Raw genomic sequence first — 21078 nt, forward strand, 5'->3', positions numbered from 1 at the left:
AACTTTGTACGACGGATCCTCTCATGACCATCAACATACGTGTTTATTATGGTCTGAATCGGTCATTAGCCCGATACAGGTCCCATATAAATCGATCTCTCTATTTTACTTCTTGAGCCCCCAAAGGGCGCAATTCTTATTCGAATTGGCTGACATTTTACACAGGTCTCCAACATATAATTTGATTGTTGTCTAAACCGGATCATATCTTGATATCGCTTTAATAGCAGAGCAAATCTTTTCTTATATCATTTTTTGCCTAAGAAGAGATGTCGGGAAAAGAACTTGACAAATGCGCTCCATGGTGGAGCTTATATAAGATTCGGCCCGGCCGAACTTAGCACGCTTTTACTTGTTACTTTTTATACCCTCCACCGTAGGATGGGGGGTATACTATGTCGATCTAGCCATATCCGTCCGTCCGTCCGTCTGTCTGTCGAAAGCTGCCATATAAACCGATCTTGAGTTTTGACTTCTTGAGCCTCTAGAGAGCGCAATTCTTACCTGATTGGAATGAAATTTTGCATGTTTTGTTATAATATCCAACAACTGTGCTAAGTATGATTTAATTCGGTTCATAACCTGATATAGCTGCCATATAAACCGACCTGGGATCTTGACTTCTTAAGCCTCTAGAGGTCGCAATTATTATCCGATTTGCCTGAAATTTTGTACAACGGATCCACTTATGACCATCAACATACGTGTTTATTATGGTTTAATTGGTCTATAGCCCGATATAGCTCCCATATAAATCGATCTCTCTATTTTACTTCTTGAGCCCCCAAAGGGCGCAATTCTTATTCGAATTGGCTGACATTTTACACAGGTCTCCAACATATATTTAAATTGTGGTCCAAACCAGACCATATCTTGATATCGCTCTAATAGCAGAGCTAATCTTTTCTTATATTATTTTTTGCCTTAGAAGAGATGCCGGGAAAAGAACTCGACAAATGAGATCTATGGTGGAGGGTATATAAGATTCGGTCCGGCCGAACTTAGCACGCTTTTACTTGTTATTGTTCTCATCGTCCATTCCGTTGGTAGCTCAAAAGTAAGGGTGTATGATTTCGGCGAAATTGGAAGTATTTAGTTTGGTATTTTATTTTTCTTTACCGCTGTTACAGCTTCGAGTATTTATTTCTTCTGTAGTTAAAAGATCCTTATTTATATAATGTAATCATATACTAAATGGTGCTTGAGTTATCCCATCCATATTATCTTCTGTATTGTTAACTCGTTAAAAATATCTCCAAATTTGTTAGAATATATTTGTAAGTAGATATCATTTTCTATCGTTTATACCCTTATTGCTCCTTAGCAAATTTTTTTTCAATACAACGTTATTGTACCTCCCATCCAAACATTAATCTCAAACGCAATAAAACAATGAATCCAAAATGTCAGAGTCCAAACTAGTTCTAAATCTTTATTATTGAAATCGTTCTCTTATTGTATTTTCGGTTTCTTGGTTTTTGTTTTGTGTTCTAACTTGGTTTTTTTCATTCATGAGAGCAGTACAGCAGTAAGGAAGGAAGATGACACATGTTATCCTTCTTAGGCGCTTTCAACTGTCCTTATTCATTACCCAATTGGTAACTGTTTGTCTAACGGTGCACATATACATACATATACTCGTACATACACAAACAACATCATTCCATATGGAGAAAAAAGAAGTTTTAACTAAATTTTTAAATAAATATAGAAAAAAATTAATACAAATTTGGTTTTGTTTCATTTCGTTTTGTTTTTTTTAAGTTACATCAACAGTATTTAGCTAATTTGGCTAAAGTAGATTTTATTTGAATTAATTAGAGGATATTTTCAAGTAAATATGTCGTAACTATAATTTTAGAAAAAATAATATTTTTTTATCATAATTGTAATGATTGATACTAAAAACAATTACTCTTTCTCTCATTTTTGTTTAACATTTTCCATGTGGTTTTAAATTAATTATATTAATTATATATCTTCTTTATTAGACTATGTTTTTATAATTATTCTTTTTTTGTAATTTACAACAGGCATTCTATCTAGATGAAAATCAGCCAAAATGGTATAACATGAGTAAAAACGAACATCAATGACCGTTTGCTGTTAAATTTGCTTTAAAATCCAGTAGAAATGGTCGAATGTATATAAATAGCTTGGGGACAAATTGCTGAACAACATTGTACTTCAGGTAGTAATGCTGGAGACAACTACCGGCTGATAGGGTGCAACATGGGGCTTATGTGCGCTTTTAAAAGACCGACTACATAGATTATGTCAATGTTTTGTCGTCATCAACTTTATTGATATTGAACGTCATTCGGTTTGATATTTTTACAGCAAAGTATTACTGAAACCCACTAAATGTGCGCCTTGAACTAGAGAATCAATCACATATATGCATAACATAAAAATCTTCAGTTTAACGCCTACCACCTTAAAACACGCCATTCCTTTCGTAACACCTCGAAATATTTTCCTGAGAGTTTCAACATTCTACTATGTCGATAAAGTCATGTCTGTCCGTCGATAATAGTGGTCGAACGAATAAAGATATCCATTTGAAAATTCCCTCAGATACTTGTTATTGATGTATTGTAGTTCGTTGAGTAGTGCAAATTGGCCACATTGTTTCAGATTTGGATATAGCTCCCATATAAAATGGTCCTTCTTTAATTTTCTGAAGATTGGACTGAAGTTTAATATGTAAAATACCAAATTCCCTATACTCCATATAGACCGATCTTCCTGTACGCCTCAGCGAATAATAGCGACTTTTCCAATCCTTGCCTCCTGTTCCTTACCCTTGTAGGATCAACAACTCAATAGCGACCTAGCCGCGCAATATAGCGATCTAGAGAAGCCTGTTCTAGAAATTTAAAACGATTAGCCATGCATTGCACTCAGGTGGGAGAGTGTTTCATTGGACATGCTAGAGGATCAGACTTTGCCAGGCAAGGTCCTGACTTTATCGGAAGAGCATCTGGAGCTCACTATGATCTCATCATCTTCTTCTGTCGTGCAAACCAGGAACCCTTTTCATTTGTGAAGATGTATGATAACGCCATGGAGTAACCTCCATCTCAAAAAAGGCTGGCAGTTAATCAAAGGTCACTGAAACACTTTTTTCACAAGGCAGAGTGTATTGGATCTTGTTAGGTCAAGTGAAGGTCACTTGCGAGGAAAAGTCAAAAGCCATAAAAGCGTGAGACCCCTATGAACGGGTTTGCTTTTACCTGCGAATGTTTGTCGGTAAGAGCACGGCCGAACTCTCACTCAGGGAGAAAGGCATAAACCGACCCAAATAGAAAGCATCTCCTTGACACGAGATGGCAGACCCTGGCTTGAAGAAGAAATTAAGACTTCTTTAGCCACTCCCTCTCTATATACGATCAGGGATCGGCAGTCTCTCAGTTATGGACGAGTAAGGAACGTATCAACTCCTCCACCAGCAACGAAATCGAGGAGTATGGCCCCTGTGTCAACATCTGCTAAAAAAAACCCCACAATATGAAGGACGGTTAAGCTGTATGAATACTGTGGTTGCTGATTCCAATTCAACTTCAGTAGCAGGCGTTTTTGCCACGACACTGGAGAGTTTTGTCTGAGCTTAAGCTATGGGCTGACAATCGTGTCCTTCCATCTTACCTTTTCTTATATAAATATAAGGAAGAATTTAAGAGCTTTGGCTTTCTTAAGCGATGTAAGAAATATTTCACTCCCTCTGATCTTTTTAATATCTACACTAGGTACATCAGGCCGAAGATTGATTACAGCTGCTTGAACAGAAGCGGGATTTGGTGTTGATTGGATTGGTAGGGTATCCAACAATTTTTATACCCTACACCACTACTGTGGTACAGGGTATTATTACCTAGTTCATTTGTTTGTAACACCCAGAAGGAAGAGAGATAGACCCATTGATAAGTATACCAATCGACTCAAATCACTTTCTGATTCGATTTAGCTATGTCCGTCTGTCCATGTTAATTTGTGTACAAAGTACAGGTCGCAGTTTTCATCCGATCGTCTTTAAATTTGGTATGGGCATGTTTTTCGGCCTAGTTTTCCCTTGAAAATTGTCGAAAAGTGGATTGTGTGGCACTGTTCTATCGATACTTGCACAGTGTGTGTTTATCGAAATAATGTCTTTTGATTCCTGACTTGAGTTTGTTTGTCAGAAATACAAGACTGAACTTTTAAGTACATCCAGATCCCCTAAAACTAAAGTTTTTTTACAACTTTGGAAGGAAAAATTTTGCTGGGATATTAATTATGGACGATGTTATTAACATTACTCGTAATTCCATACTTTAAATTTTAAAATAACTCGTTCTGAGTTAAATCTTTTTATATGGACCTTTTATCGAAATATAGACCTATGTGCAACAAACCATTGAATACACCAATGACATCCCTCTGTACTTACAGAAATTCAAAATGGAAGAACTATTTATTTGGGCACTATACGGGAGCTTCAACAAAAAGTGCGACTTTAATTACAGTTTTGTTTATGGTGAGTTTTATACAAACACATCTTCAATTATCAACTTCAATAAACATCTCAAAGAAAACATTGTACAGAAAAGATTGAGTATACCTGGGGATTACTCCGTAAAGAATCTACATACATATGATTGAGTCAAAATCAAACAGCAGTTCAACATCGTTCATTATCATATGATTTGTTTAACAATACATGATTTTAGATTGAGAAAATGTAAGCCCTTAAGGATGTTTTTATCCGGGATTTTTTTTCCTTTACATTAATTGCGATTTTTTAAATTAAATTTTTTTTTAAACGTTTCCATTTTGGCTTCATTTCCCTTTGGAAAATGTCTCTGTTCCGATTTTTTTTTTGTTGTGTTTGTTGTTTTATTGTTATCAGCATTTTTTCTCATACTTTTAAAAGCGTACTGCCAACATTGAGGAGGAAATCAATTATAACACATTTGGTGGCTGTTTTTTCCTCATTGTTTCAGATTGGCTTTTTTCGTATTTTTCGTTTGCATTTCCTCATTTCATTTTCATTTTGTTAACATAGAATTACAAACACAGATTAGAAGGACCTTTTTGTTTCAATTTTTTGTATTATTTCTCAGTTACTTTAGGACATTGTTGTTTCTCTATAATTATATATTTATTTATTTATATTTATATATATATATATATATTATTACATTCTATTTATATATTTATTTTATTAGAATTTTTTACTAAAAACAATTAAGAGTGCTATGCATATTCGACTTGGCCGAATTTATTATACCCTCCAACATAATTTTATTATTTTTTCTTTGTTTGATTTTCAGAAATGTACGAGAAGAATTTGGTTCTCTGTATTTTGAAAATACTACAAAATCCAGGTCCTCGGCGGTTCTATCTTACCCAAAATTAGTTTTGTTTAAATTTGACCCGTAAACAAAAACAAATTGATCGAATCATTTATACAATATTTTCCATGAAAAGCTGCATTAGAAACAAAAAGATTTGGAATTTTCCATTTTGAGCTGACTAGTTTTAAATTTCTGGCAAATAAAACTTCTACAATGAGTAAACAATTTTGATACTTCAATAATTTAAAACATTAACTAAATAATTTAAAAACAAATAAAATTGAGTAAAGTATTATTAATTAAATAAGTGCTAAACAGATATGAAATACAAATAAATAAACAGTTTCTTGAAAATAAACTTAAATACAATGTATTTGTATTTTATTATAATATAAAACCCATACAAACGACAATGTCTTATATAAAGCTTGGGTTGGTAAATTGAACAATAAGTACAACAAGTTTTCATTTAAATAGAACAATAATTGGTAAAAAATATTTAACAATTTAAGCAAAGTTACTGATACAATATTTAAATAAAAAAAGGTAAAAAAAAATTAAAAAAGCAGAAAAAACTTAAAAGAAAATTTAACAATTCAATCAAAGTTACTGATAAAATAAATGAATAAATAGTTATAAAAGACAAAACCAATAATAAATTAAAATGATTATAAATCGAAGATTTGAACTGTCGTTCGTTACTAATAATTTGAATACATTGGGAAGATTATTCCAGAGATGTATAGCATTAACAACGACAGACAATCACGGCATCTCTCAATATTGGAAAGACTAGGGGAAGCAATGATCCTAATACTAAAATATCAGGCAGTGCAGTGGCGAGAGACCCAATACAGCCTAATAAACAGGAACCCGACGACGGATCCATCTGGGTCTAGGCAAAGATCCTAATATTGAAACATTAGGCAGCGCAGCGACAGGAGTCTCAATGCAACCCAACGAACAGGGAGCCGATGATGGTACCATCGCCTACTCCCATGAAGCCCATTTACTTAAGATTTGGAAGGCTAAGATAGGCAAAGATCCTAGTATTGAAACATTAGGCAGTACAGGAAATGGAAACCCAATAAAACTTAACGAACAGGGACCCGACGATGCAACCATTACCGACTTAATAAAAAGTCGGAAGACTAGACTAGGCAAAGAACCTAAAACGATGACATCAGGCAGTGCGGTGACAGGAAAGTCAATGCAGTCTAAAGAACAGGGAGCAGACGATGAGATCATTACCGACTCCCAAGATGACCATTTACTGGAGTACCAATGATTGAGGTAATCCAGATAAACCTCCACCGGATCAAGAGCAAGATTGATATTGCCTTAATTCCGAAACAAAGTTTCTGGACTGAACCATATGAACTACCAATTATTCTATGATAACACTGGTACTCGGCCGAAGACCTGCGTTATTTGTCATAAAAATTATAATTATATATTTTCCCCAGAGTTGTCAACGTTGGATGAAACAGTGGTGAGACAGGGAGACGATGGAGCATACCTGGCATCACTTTATCTGCATTTCGACTCTCCGACACCGCCACCTACGTCGGAGCTGCAACGGCTGGTGAGGAAAGCAAAACAGACAGGAAACGAGGTACTAATAGGGTGCGATGCGAACTCTCACCACATTTCGTGAGATAGTACCACCACTAATAAACACCGCTATCTTTGTTAATAGCATTAGGGAGGAGGTATTAGATGTGAATTGGAGTGAATCTTTGTTAATAGCATTAGGGAGGAGGTATTAGATGTGAATTGGAGGGTCTCCATGGAATTGGAGGGTCTCCATGGAATTGGAGGGTCTCCATGGAATTGGAGGGTCTCCATGGAACACTCTTTCTCTGACCATCGCTACATTAGGTTTAGAATAGCACAGCCAGCGCCGAACCCGATAAGATTCCGGAATAAGTTGAAAACCAACAGGACAAAATTCGGAAGGCTACACAGAAGAAGACTAGGGCAAGATAATTTAGATTGTCCAAACATAGAAGAGATTGACGAAAATGTCAACAGGATTACGACTGCACTGGTGGGGAATGGAAAGGAAATTCAGGAAAAGGAAATTCGGGAAAGGAAATTCAGCCCAAGAAAAACCATTGATGACCGGGGAGATTCGCAATATTGGGAAAGAGGTTCGCAGACTTTTTAACAGATCACTTCGTAGAAACGCGGAAGTTTATTGGGATGTGTATTACACACGGCTCAAAGAATACAATAAGATTACCAGAGCGGCAAAAGTGCCTCCTGGAAGCTTTTCTGCGAACAGGTCGATAGCGTTAATGACGCCGCCAAGATAAAAAAGTTTCTCTCAAAAATCCATATCCAAACTGAAATTTTAGTAGACGACATGGGAGTGAGAGCAGAGACAACGGAGGACATGTTGAGGCTTTTGATGAAAACCCATTGAAAACTCATGGAGACACCGGAATCTTGGAATAATGGCTTTGATCGAAGGTTTATAACGGCATTTATGGTGAAGGAATCCTAGAGGAGCTTCAAACCATTTAAGTCAGATGGACCTGATGTAATATTTCCGTCGTTACTACAGAAAGAGGCAGACTCTCTGGCGCCTCGTCTGGCCAAAATTTTCACAGCGTGCCTAGGACTTTCATATACTCCGAAAGCCTGGCAGGAGGCAAGGGTGGTGTTTATACCCAAGCCCGGCAAGGCAAGTTATGCGACACCAAAGGCCTACAGATCCATAAGCCTTACATCCTTTCTACTCAAAACCATGGACATCCAGCGAACTGCTCAAATACAAACAGCATGCCTATGTCAAGGGAAGGTCGGTGGAGACTGCCCTGCACGAGGTTGTGCATAAAATAGAAGAATCCTTGGATGCCAAAACGTACACACTGGCGGTATGCATTGACATCGAGGGCTTTTAACAATGTGCAGAGCGACACGCTGATCCAATCGTTAGACTAGTACCGGGTGGACCCGGTCCTTAGAGACTGGATAAACCATATGCTAAGGGAGTAGGTCCTCTACTCGCCTACAAATTTTGGCTGGAATCGAATCGATCACTGTGCGACTACAAATATTGTTTTCAAAATGCTAGCCAAGTCATGGAAAAAATTGATAATTTTTAGCTTAAATAAAAATTTGTTGTAGAAAATATCACCTAAGAAAATATAATAAAAATTTCTTCAAAACAAGCTATGCTTTATATACACAACACACCATAACCTCACTTGAGGATTAGATCCTGTGTAACAATCACGCTGCAAATTTAATATACAATCTTCGGAACCGTCAAGATTCTTCGTTTTTTGTTTCTGTTTGTTTTGATTGTGTCTATCCCCCCCAACCATACAGACTGACAACGGACACGAGACATTCTTTCACTGTCATACAGTTCGATCTGCGATCTATGGCTTTGATTTGTTTGTTATACAAACAGAAATGAATTTTTAAACTTAGTACATAAAATGCCCCCACAACATATTGTGGTGGAGGATATAATAATTATTTTCAGGTTGATGTTTTTTTGTTGTTTTGTTTCTTTGTTGTTGTTGTTTTTGTTTCATTCATATACTTGTAATTTGCTAACACTTATAAGGATTTGTTTTCTCTGTTATTTCATTATCTCTTATTTAAATATTCTTTCATTTGCATTTGTTTAATTTTTTCATTACGTTTTACTCTTTTTTGTTAACACAACTAGGTAATTTTGATAGTTTTCTTGTTATCTGCTTTTTATTTATTTTTGTGTTTTTGTTATTTTTTTTTTCAAATTAACTGTTATAATCATATATACATCTACAAACTCTTTCTCTCGCTTACGATATATGGTTAAGTCAATCAAAAGTTATGCCTCCTTTCATATAGACATGGTATTTTCCTATAAATGTCTTTTTTTTTGTTGTTCTTCTTATTTAAGTGTTAGTGATAACGCCAACTTTCATTTACCAGGGACGGAGGCACACTGAACTCATGTTTTTTCTATTGGTATTATTTGTCCAGAAGTTTTTCGTGTCCCAACTTGATAATATATTGAGGATACCTTAACTAAACATAGCAAAATTACCAAAATGTTGTTTTTGTATGCAAATGAGAAAATTTTATGTAAATCAGCCTTGAGTTGTATTTTCAGTGAAAATAGCACTCATAGCTAGAATTTCCAGCTGAATTTTTTTTTGTCTTTATTTTAAAGATTTGGGCCAAAGATCTCAAACTTAATTCAAAGATCACCAATTTTGAAACTTTTTAAGTAAACATTTTCTTGATATTTAGGATTTTTTTCTTAAACGGTAGTTTAATAGGTCCTTAACTTTGCGCCTTTTTTAAACACAAATCTTTAAATGAAGGAAAACGTGTTGAAGGTTAGAAAATTTACTTTGGGGAAAGGCAATGAGTAATGTTAAAGATACAGAATAGCCTCACAGTAAGAAGCGCCTTTAAATGTTCAACCATTTTTTTTACGAAAATATACTAAATTCAAAAACAAATTTTTTCAAAAAAATAATAATTGGGCAGTCATCTGTAAAGTAAAATGATAATCAATCAGCAATCGAAATTCGAAACAAGTGGCCCGTTGGGGCAAAACAACTTAAATTTTAAGATAGCAGCTTGAGTTTGAAGTTTTGGTTCTTTGGAAAAATCTTAAATTTTCAGCCAACTTCTATTCGGGCACGTAGGCACCTTTATTAAACAGTGGCTGGTTGAACTCGAGTTTAGCTCGATAATGACTGGGTCCGAATGACGGAGCGCTAAATGACACATCGTAGAAAGCTTTTAACAGGAAATTTGCAAAAGCCATGTTGTAAACCCATAAGCACCTAACTTTTATTTTGGAGATTGAAAAAAAAAAGATGAAGAAAAAAACTCACGGCGCAGGGAGCCCTAAAACAGTGCGTGATCAGTTGCCAGGGTAAGAGTCGTCCAGATACATCAATTGTGAACCCACTCTTGCATGGTTGGGTGCTATGCAGTCGAGATTAATACATCAAGCGCACAACTAGAACAGAATTTCCGAAACAGACTCAACCACAACCAATGAAGGCCACCGTAGCGCAGAGGTTATAATGTCCGCCGTATGACGCTAAACGCCTGGGTTCGAATCCTGGATAGACCATCAAAAAAAAATTTCAAAGCAGTGGTTTTTCCCTCCTATTACTGTCAACATTTGTGAGGTACTATGCCATGTAAAACTTCTCTCCAAAGAGGTATCACACTGCGCCGCGCCGTTCGGACTATTAAAAGGAGGCCCCTTATCATTGAGCTTAAACTTGACTCGGACTGTACTCATTGATTATGAGAAGTTTGCCCCTGTTCCTTAGTGGAATGTTTAAGGACCAAATTTGCAAATTTTTACTCAACCACAATGTCATTGCAGCCGATTTCAAAGAAGTCAACCGGATGATAACACGAAACTGTAGAAGATGTATCGGCAGAGCAATCTGGTGAAAGTGCTGAATGTTCTTGGGGATTCAAAAACCCTCCAACTATTCTGCGGAAGCTAGAAAGATTCAGATCTCCCAAAAAGCTTAACACTGCGAAACCGCCAAAAAAGAAACAATGCTCTCCGCTTTCAAGTACTCTGCGAAATTCAAGTCAGCCCTATCGCAATAAAGAATCCAGTAAGCTACGGAGGGAGCCAAAGCTGGTACAGGCACGCCCAACCTCTTAGTCCTCAGGGAAGACTGTGGCTCGAAAAAAAACCACAGTCATCTTGGAGTAGGAAGATAATCACTGATAAAGGTAAGAAGCCTTTATCAGTGATTATCGCCAAAGTAGCTAATAGGATCAACAGTGAAGATCTGATGTATGCAGTCATCGACATCGGCATTACGCCAAAGTAGCTTATAGGATCAACAGTGAAGATCCGACGTATACAGTCATCGATATCGGCATTACATCCGATAAGAATCCACCATATGATAAGTCCCAAGTGGAAGAATTGACACATTGACTAGATTCTGAGACAGGTGTTGAGCCCTGGAGAGAGAGTCTACCCTTGCAAATCAAGAGCTGAAGTACAATGGGAGAAATCTTGAGGCTAAGGTTCAAAAAAGCAGTTTGTATTGATAAGCGTGCACATCTTACGCAAATTTTTATTGTATTTTTGTAGGATCGCCACCTCCACATGTGGCAACAGCAACATGAAAAGTATTTCATTTATGTGCCGGTTGTTGTTGTAGGTAGCGATCCTCATCAAGCTCGATATGTGATCAAACTCGTTTCGATCGATAGGACCGGCCGCTGCGGGAACGTTTATGGACCGGTAATGGTAGAAAGTCCCAAATATGCATGTAAGTCAAAAAATTTTTAAAATATCTTATAGATCTGCCATTGTCGTCTATCTTTATCTTCTTGAAATTCTGTGGAATTTAACGTTAAGTTTAAAAGAATCCATACATTTCTGAGGCATATTTCTTGGAAAAAGAATCAATCTGATGTGCTTGTATCGTAGACATGTCTGACTGATTGGCCCGATGGAGTTCTTCATCGGCAAGGGCTGCCGCCTCAGTGTATAACACACTGCTACCACAACAACAACAACAACTAATTCTTGTTCAAAATAAAAAAATAACAAAAAAAATTGTCTGATTTGGATTTAAATAACTCTTGTTCAGAATACCAAAAAAAAAAAACTTTGAAATCGGACTGCATGATTCATTTCTGTTGTGACCTCTGAATCGAATTCTGCCCTTTATTTCATATATTGCAAAAAAAAAAACAACATTTTCATTCCATAATAAACTTTATAAAGCTAAAGAGTTCTAGACTTTCAATCGTAATCGGATCAATGACTTTTTTGTTTATTTTTGGCAATTCAAATTATAACTAATTGTGATCGTCTTGCAGAGAGAAGGGAAATTATAATAAGACCATTAACTTAGAGTCTGCGTAACCCCTTCCGGTAAATGATAGCTTATGATACAGACATTGAAAATCATATTGTCAATATGATTTATAATTTTAGCAAGTTGCTTATTGTTGTTATAGCTACATACTCTCAAGCAAGTGGGGTTTTTCCTATTTTTACATGTGTTTTTTTTTTTAGAAAACTATCTTCATTGTTATAACATTTTAAAAATATTTAAATTCAATGATAAAAGTAATTTGCAACAAAAAAAATGTGATGCATGCTATGTTTGGCGAGTAATTAACTAAAAGTTTACTTAATCATTGTTATCTGGTCTGTTCTAGGATTCGCTTTCTCTTTACCCTTTGAAACAACTTTTTTCAGTGGAAAAAGTGAAAGTTAAACCCAGAACACACTCGTATATTTTATAACAAATTAAAAAATATGAATTTAAAAAAAAAAATTAACGTAAATGAAACTAAGGTCAGTTTGAAGGCAGTTGTCTAGCAAGCTTCCCTCGCTGCCGCTTTACAAATGAAAGCCTCACGTTTACTTACAGTATAGCAGATACTACTAATCAGATAAGACCAAATGATCTACTCAAATTGTGGAAAATACATCTCAGTAATAGTATAGGCATTTCTACGGAGCCCTAGTGATGGACACCATTCCATCAAACTTAATTTAGAGGAATCGAATGGAGATAACTGAGAAAATATGCTCTTGACGAGTCGAATTTAAAAATTTGATTTATGATTGATTTAGTGTTTCCCAAATATCCCATTGGGGAATAAATTAGAGGGATACTAACTTCACACAATATCAATTGAGTGCTGCCCGATTCAAATTTAAGCTCAATGATAAGGGGACCTCTTGTTTTATGCCGAGTCCGAACGGCGTGTCACTGAAAAGTGACACCTTTTGGTTGAGAAGTTGTACATGGCGGAAATACTCACAAATGTTGCCAGCATTTGGTGAGGGGACAACCACCGCTGAAAAATGTTTTAAGTTGTTCTCGTCGGCAGGATTTGAACCCGGGCATGGCATAGATTAGATAAGATTGAAGGACATACCTCTAGAAACAGCGAACGTTAGCTGCTTTACTTAAAGGCCTTAGATCTAATATGTTAGCACCTACTCCTTGTCTACTAGAAAAGCTTGTAAAAATGAAATTATGTTAATGTACAAACCAGGGACGTAGGCAGGATTTTATTTTGGGGAGGGCGGGCCTACCCCACATTTTTGTCAAAATCAGAAATTAGGTTTAAAATTGTGGTCGCTACTGTGTGCAGGAACTGACCCATCGGCTGTGACTTTTGCTCATAAAAGAAAGAGGTATCTTAATGAAATTTGAATGAACATAAGGTGGACGACTGAAATGAGTTATACAAAATTTTCCCCTCATGTTTTGAAAGAAAATTGGCTTGTCAAAAGTCGGCAATTTTTTATATCCCAAAAATCTAATGACAAAGTTTTCAAAATTCTTAGGAGTGAGATTTCTGGAATTCGTTTTAATGTATTGTTGCACTTGATCGTTTCTAAATAAAACTAGCAAATATGTTAAGATCAGTAGCAAAACAGTCCGTGCCAAATTTTGTGCAGATCGGTTGAAAATTGTAGCTACTAGGGCCATTTAAGTGCATATCGGGCGATACATATATATGGGAGCTATATCTAAATCTGAACCGATTTTGATGAAATTTTGTAGATATGTTAAGATCGGTAACAAAACAGTCCGTGCCAAATTTTATGCAGATCGGTTGAAAATTGTCCTTACTATGGCAATTTAAGTGCAAATCGGGCGATACATATGTATGGGAGATATACCTAAATCTGAACCGATTTTTATCAAAATCAATAGTGTTCGTCCTTGGGCCAAAAATGTGATATGTGCAAAATTTCGTGATGATTGGACAACAAATACGACCTGCACTTTGATTACATGAATACATGGGGACTCACAGACGGACAGACGAACATGGCTAAATCGAATTAGAAAGTGATTCTGATTCAATCGGTAAACTTATCAGTGGGTCTAGCTCTTCTCCTTCTTAGCGTTGCAAACAAATGCACAAATCTATAATACCCTGTACCACAATGGTGGTTTAGGGTATAAAAATAAATTTATGACAATAATCCTACTTCCTTTGACAGCAGGTAAGATTTTATACCAAAATCATTAAATCCAGCATTCTTCGCTAATTGGTCATAAAATATTAAGAATATTACTTTTTTGTTGTAATAAATAAAATAAAAATATTTTTTTTTCAAAAAATTTTAAAATTCAAAATATTTAAAAAATTGCCACGTCAACATAAATTCTCTAAATTATGAATATATATAAAATTTTATCAAAATTAGACAACGGAATCGAGAATCAGCGTAATGGCTTTGTCTTTAAAAATATTTATTGAAATTTGTCTATAGAAAAATTTTAGGAAAATGTTGTTTGGGACAAAATACAAAATTTTATTGAAATTTTGTCTTTAAAAAATAATCTCGAGCTTAGGCAGTCTTTAGAGTTTTGCTCTGAAATTTTTTTGAAAGTTTTATTTGTAAAAATTTTGTCTTTGGAAAAAAATTTGAAAAAATGTTTGTCTTAAAAATTATTTCGAGGGGGTCCGATTCATGCTGATATTATGTTATTAGAGAACATGACGCTAAAATTTTGTCTTTAGAAAAATCTCATTAAAATTTGATTAGAAAAAAATTCATTCAAATTTTGTTTAGAATTTTATTACACTTTTCTCCTTAAGAAAAATATTTTTATGCGGCACAGACCTCAGCAAAATGTTGTCTTGGTAGAATATGATAAATATGAAATGATCTTCCCCCTAACAGACAAAAAACTTGAAAATTAAATTTAATATTTTTAAAAAATGTTGCTGAATTTTTTTGTTTAGAATAAAACTAGTTTAAATTGTTTCTTTAGACGAAAACATTTGGGTGGGGGGTTCCCCCCTGGCTACGTCCCTGGTACTAACATATAATACATTATTATAAAATTTTGAAAAAAAACACTTTTATTATGTAATAGATTAAAGTCCACGAACTATTCCTTGTGTAATAGATTTTTTGTTGGGACAGCAAATATTTTGGTGTGCCTTACAACAAATTGCACTACATAGGTTTTTTACTAAAACTCCACAAGACGATTTCGAAATCTTTGATTAAGAGTAACGCTACAAATGTTCACCTCCTAAGTTGTGCTCATCAAACCAAATGAAAAAACTTTGTTTTGGGTTTGCATTCAATTGATTTATGATAGTAACTAAATTTATTATATAATAACATCGTTTTTTTGTCGAAATTTCCACATAATCACAATTTTCGATTTCTGTTTAGTAATGTAAATCTCTGCGCGTTTCGCACAGTAAACTCAAGTATGAATAAAATATAATGTACATATATAATTCAATTAATAATAAAAAATAAACATGAAAACAATTACGTACGCAATATGATACAGGTATAAAACTAAGAGAAAAAAACAATGTTTAATAAATATCAATGTAAAGATTCAAAACAAAAAAGATTTTAACGAAATATGCCTAAAGAACTATAATAAAACGTGTACATATTGCAGAGATGTGTTTATAGTTTAGAGGCAATACTAAGGTATAGTAGAAAGAGTTTACAAAAAAGAAATTTCTTTTTTATAGGTGGCCAATGGTTTAATCATTTTATGATTGGTATACGGGATTAATAGCTAGCTTGGATGAATCTATAGGCAACATCACTTCCAATGTCTGTGTTCATTTGAAGTGTGGGTGTTGTATCAACATTGCATAAACAGTGATTATTTTAGACGACGTTTTGTCTCACATATGCATCGCCAATCTCCTCTGCTTTGGAGACGGGACACAAAAGTGATACGAGGTGGGTGGGTGAGTTCTGGGTATTTTACGTGTGAGTTCGAGTGTTTTGGTGTTCTTTGTAATCGTAATTTGTCGTTAACTATTCTCGCTCATATTTAAAATTTAATTGCCAGAGCTTCTGGCCGAAAAGATAAAAATTCGTTAAAATTTTCAAATTTTCAATTTTTTAAAGTTCAAATTTTTTTTATTTCAACTCAACTACAAAAGTGTCATTATTCGGCAAATTCAAGGGATTAACTTCTAAATATGAATGAACCATTAGTTACATTTGTATATTAGTATGTATGTGTGTTTTGTTTGTTTTTTCAATTGTTTTTCGTTTTTAGTTTTGAACGAACAGTAAATTTCTTAGATTTCATTTTTTTTAATTACAGTTTGCTGTTTGCGCCATAGTCCTAACCAGCGCGCAACACTTATATCGGAGTGTAAGCTTAATAATAGTTCAGATCATTGTGTAGTTAAAAAAAAAAAACAAATTGTCAACAAACATATTGATTAAAATCGAGCTTTTCTTTTTGTAATCTGGGTTTTTTTTTCTTTTTGTTGTTATTTTTCTATTCTTATAATTTAAAATAGTCAATTGTTAATATTATTAACAAATGAAGCTTTTATCCTCTGGCAAAACACAGTTAAGTTTTGAAACTGTGTACGTGTGTGTATGTGTGTGTTTATTGTGTCCAAAGACCATACCTAAATGTTTAGGCTCCTTAGAAGATTTTTCAAACAGACTCCAACAGAGGGGTGGGGGTTATGAAACTAACGTTTTCGTTTAGTTGTGAGTGCACAAATAATCAATGAGTTAAGGAGTCTATACATTTATACGTCTATCCCCTCCAAACATTTTCTATCGTGCGAGTCACTAAATCTGCACTCAAGGAAGTTGAAAACAATCTCAGGCGATATCATTTTTTACTCTAATTAGTGTCTCGGTACGGGAGAAAACGTGCCACTTGGCGATATATACCCATGAGTGACTAAATAGGCACTAAAAAAAGTGTAAAATTCGATTCTCAACGTCATTGATCAAAATAAATTTTTATTTGCCTAATGTTTTTCTTACCTTTTAGAGTGAGGCTTATTTTTATTTCTCTTTCTAATTTATTTTTTTTCCAAATCAAAGATTCATAATCGAAGATTTTATTTGCAATGATTTTCTCTGACTGGGATTTGAACAGCCAACCTTACGATTGTGAGGCGTATGCTATCCCTCTGTGCTACCGGCCTTTCTTCATTACAGAAGGCAAAGTTAACATACATTCTCTTGTTTGGGGGTTTTTGAGTTAGCGTCCAAAACAACAACAAAAAATCTATTTTTAAATTTGTAGCAATAACAGTTGATTATGAGAAACTAATTAGTGAAACATGAATGATAGAATTCCGACAGTAATGTATTTTGTTGTTATAAATCTTGAAATCTCTACAAACTATCACACAAAAGGACCTAAAAAGTGACTATTCTGGGAGGGAGTGAGAAAGTCACTTCCAAATGTTTGGAGGGTCTTATATCTTTGTTATTTGAGGTTGATGCTCGTGTGTGTGTGTCTGTGTGTGTATTTCGTGTGTGTTGTGTAAAGAGTGTCGAATGTAATAGATTATAACAGTAATAATGACATTGTCAATTGTTTCCCGCTGCTACTTGTGTAATTACTCTATCATCAACTTCTTCTAAAAACCTTCCCCACAAGTAAGCCTTACTCGTCTCCCCACGCGCTACTCCACATTCGCTGCTGTGTGTCCAACGACGCTCTTTACATGCATATTTATTTAGCTTGTGGTTGCTGCTGCTGCTGCTGTTGTTGTTGTTGCTGTATGGGATTGTTATCGGCAGTGATTGACGATGGTGATTCGGACGATTTTTTCATTTTTTCACAATAATCATTGAAAATATCACGAAAGCGTGTCCAGCACTTTTCGGGTACAGTTATAGCTGTACGAAAATTTGATTTGACCTGCAAACAAAGAAAACAGTTTTTATTTATTTGTTAATTTTATTTTTTTTCATACTAATTTCGTAATTTTGTAATTCCCATAGACCCCATAAAGCATATATATTCTTGATCGTCATGACATTTTAAATCTATGTAGCCATATCCCTCCGTCCGTGTGTCTGTTGTCGAAAGCACGACAACTTTCGAAGAGGTAAAGCTAGCAGCTTGAAATTTTGCATAAATACTTCTTATTAGTGTAGGTCGGTTGGGATTGTAAATATCGGTCCATGTTTTGCTACAGCTGCCATATAAACCGAACTTGAATCTTGACTTCTTGAGCCTCTAGAGGGCGAAATTCTTATCTAATTGCAATGAAATTTTGCACGACGTGTTTTGCTATGACTTCCAGCTAAGTTTGGATCAAATCGGTCCATAACCTGATATTGCTGCCATATAAACCGATCTTGGCTCTTGAATTCTTGAGCCTCTAGAGGGCGCAATTCTTATCCGATTGGAATGAAATTATGCACGACGTGTTTTGTTATGATATCCAACAACTGCGCCACGTATGGTTCAAATCGGTTCATAACCTGATATAGCTGCCATATAAATCGATCTTGGGTCTTGACTTCTTGAGCCTCTAGAGGGCGCAATTCTTATCCGATTGGAATGAAATTATGCACGACGTGTTTTGTTATTATATCCAACAACTGTGCCGAGTATAGTTTAAATCGGACGATGACCTGATACAGCTGCCATATAAACCGATCTTGTGTCTTGACTTCTTGAGCCTCTAGAGGGCGGAATTCTTATCTGATTGGAATGAAATTTTGCACGACGAGTTTTGCTAGGACTTCCAACAAATGTGCTAAATAAGGATCAAATCAGTCAATAACCTAATATAGCTGCCATATAAACCGATCTTGAATCTTGATTTCTTGAGCCACTAGAGGGCGCAATTCTTATCCGATTTTAATGAAATTTTGCACGAAGTATTTTGTTATGATATCCAACAACTGTGCCAGGAATGGTTCAAATCGGTCTATAACCTGAAATAGCTGTCATATAAACCGATCTGGGGACTTGATTTCTTGAGCCTAGAGAGCGCAATTCCTATCCGATTTGGCTGAAATTTAGTATGACGTGTTTTGTAATGACTCCTAACAACAGTGCCAAATATTGTTCAAATTGGTATATAACCTGATATAGCTGCCATATAAACCCGTCTGAGCTCTTAACCTCTTGAGCCTCCAGAGGGCGCAATTATTATCCTATGGTCTCCAACATTCAATATGTAACTTGATATAGCTCCAATATCAAAGTAATTCTTTTCTTTTACCCTCTGTTTGCCTAAAAAGAGATACCGGAAAAAAAACTCGACAGGGTGGAGGGTATACAAGAAACGGCCGGGCCGAACTTAGCACGCTTTTACTTGTTACACATTATTGAATAGATCAGAAGAGTTTCTCCCCGGTCCGCCCTGTTCCTTACTTTTCTGTCTTGTGCGTTGGTTGCGTTTTTCTGTCTTATTTGATTCCTTGCACCCGGTGCATTCCTCCTATCTTTTTTTGTATCTTTTTATAGGGCGAACACAATGGACCTGAAGTCACCGAGTGCAGCGGATAGTTAGCAAGCGAGGCTGCTGCGCCCTACAATCTAACCAAAGATAAACCCGTACTCTTTGTTTGAAAAAATCAGCTGGTTTTGTTAAAACAACTATCTAGGCTACAAAAATTCAAAATTTTTGTTGCTCTCACACCCTCTCTACTCCCTTCTGCCTGCAAATATACTACAAACAACTTCCATCAAATAATTATGCATTGGTAATCCGAAAACGCTACCAAATCGACTAAAGGCTGGGGACAATTGCGCAACAACAAAGATATATACCAACTAACACTACCTTGACTGGCGCATGATGTAACTTCAATGTCATATTGGTTTTAAAAATACAGCTTGTTTTATAAATTATCCCTTTTAAATGCCTTTCGTTTTAGTATTGACATCCTTATTACCCTTTTTTAGTGCTTATGTCTTGACTATCGCATAAAATAAGAATCAATTCTTCGTCTTTTCTTTTGCCATTGTCGAATGCAATCTTTGAACTTTTTGATACTTAAATATACGTGCCGGGCCGAATCTTATATACCCTCCACCATGAATCGCATTTGTCGAGTTCTTTCCCGGTATCTCTTTTTAGATAAACAAAGGAAAAAAAATTGCTTTGCTAATTGAATTTTGGAGACCACAGAAGAAGTATCTGTGTAAAATTTCAGCCAAATCGAATATGATTTGGGCTTTTTAGGGGCTCTAGAAGTAAAATAGGGAGATCGGTTTATAGGGGAGCTGTTTCAGGCTAAAGACCGATTCCGACCATATTTGAAACGTATGTTGGAGGTCATGGAAGAAGCCGTTGTACAAAATTTCAGTCAAATCGGATAATAATTGGGCCCTCTTGAAGCTCAAGATGTCAAGATCCTAGATAGGTTTATATGGCAGCTATATGAGGTTATAGACCGATTTGAACCATAAATGTCACAGTTGTTGGAAGTTATAACAAAACACCTCACGCAAAATTTCAGCCAAATCGGGTAAAGAAGTCCAGATTCAAGATCGGTTTATATGACAGCTATATCAGGTTATGGACCGATTTAAACCATACTTCCACAGTTGTTGGAAGTCATAACGAAACACATCATGCAAAATTCAAGCCAAATCAGATAAGAATTGCGCCCTTTAGACGCTCAAGAAGTCAAGACCCCAGATCGGTTTATATGACAGCTATATCAGGTTATGAACCGATTTGAACCATTATTGGCACAGTTGTTGGAAATCATAACAAAACACCTCATGCGTCCTCTAGTGGCTCAAAAAGTAACGATTCAAGATCGGTTTATATGGCAGCTATATCGGGTTATAGACCGATTTAAACCGTACTTTGCACAATTGTTGAAACTCATAACGAAATAAGTCGTGCAAAATTTCAGTCAAATCAGATAGGAATTGCGTCCTCTAGAGGCTTAAGAAATCAAGACCGCAGATCGGTTTATATAACAGCTATATCAGGTTATGAACCTACACTTACCACAGTTGTTGGAAATCAT

General features: G+C 35.5%; 1 protein-coding gene and 1 long non-coding RNA gene across 7 annotated transcripts in view; one reads left to right on the forward strand and one right to left on the reverse strand.

Moving 5' to 3' along the window:
- LOC106080867 (uncharacterized) overlaps nt 1-5400 on the forward strand; it is a 19461-nt gene extending 14061 nt beyond the window's left edge. For both annotated transcript variants that reach the window (XR_009397919.1, XR_009397918.1), the window contains 2 exons: nt 4432-4516; nt 5313-5400. This is a non-coding gene — a long non-coding RNA (uncharacterized LOC106080867). The remainder of the gene's footprint in view (nt 1-4431; nt 4517-5312) is intronic.
- The window catches only part of LOC106080865 (transcriptional activator protein Pur-alpha), a 38807-nt gene continuing 19135 nt past the window's right edge, over nt 1407-21078 (reverse strand). For all 5 annotated transcript variants that reach the window (XM_059366303.1, XM_013242464.2, XM_059366304.1 and 2 more), the window contains one exon: nt 1407-17995. In XM_059366303.1, the coding sequence (XP_059222286.1) occupies nt 17807-17995 (189 nt within the window). In that variant the 3' untranslated portion in view covers nt 1407-17806. The remainder of the gene's footprint in view (nt 17996-21078) is intronic.

This window comes from Stomoxys calcitrans, chromosome 4, assembly GCF_963082655.1.
Source record: "Stomoxys calcitrans chromosome 4, idStoCalc2.1, whole genome shotgun sequence".
Classification (NCBI taxonomy): Eukaryota; Metazoa; Arthropoda; class Insecta; order Diptera; family Muscidae; genus Stomoxys; species Stomoxys calcitrans.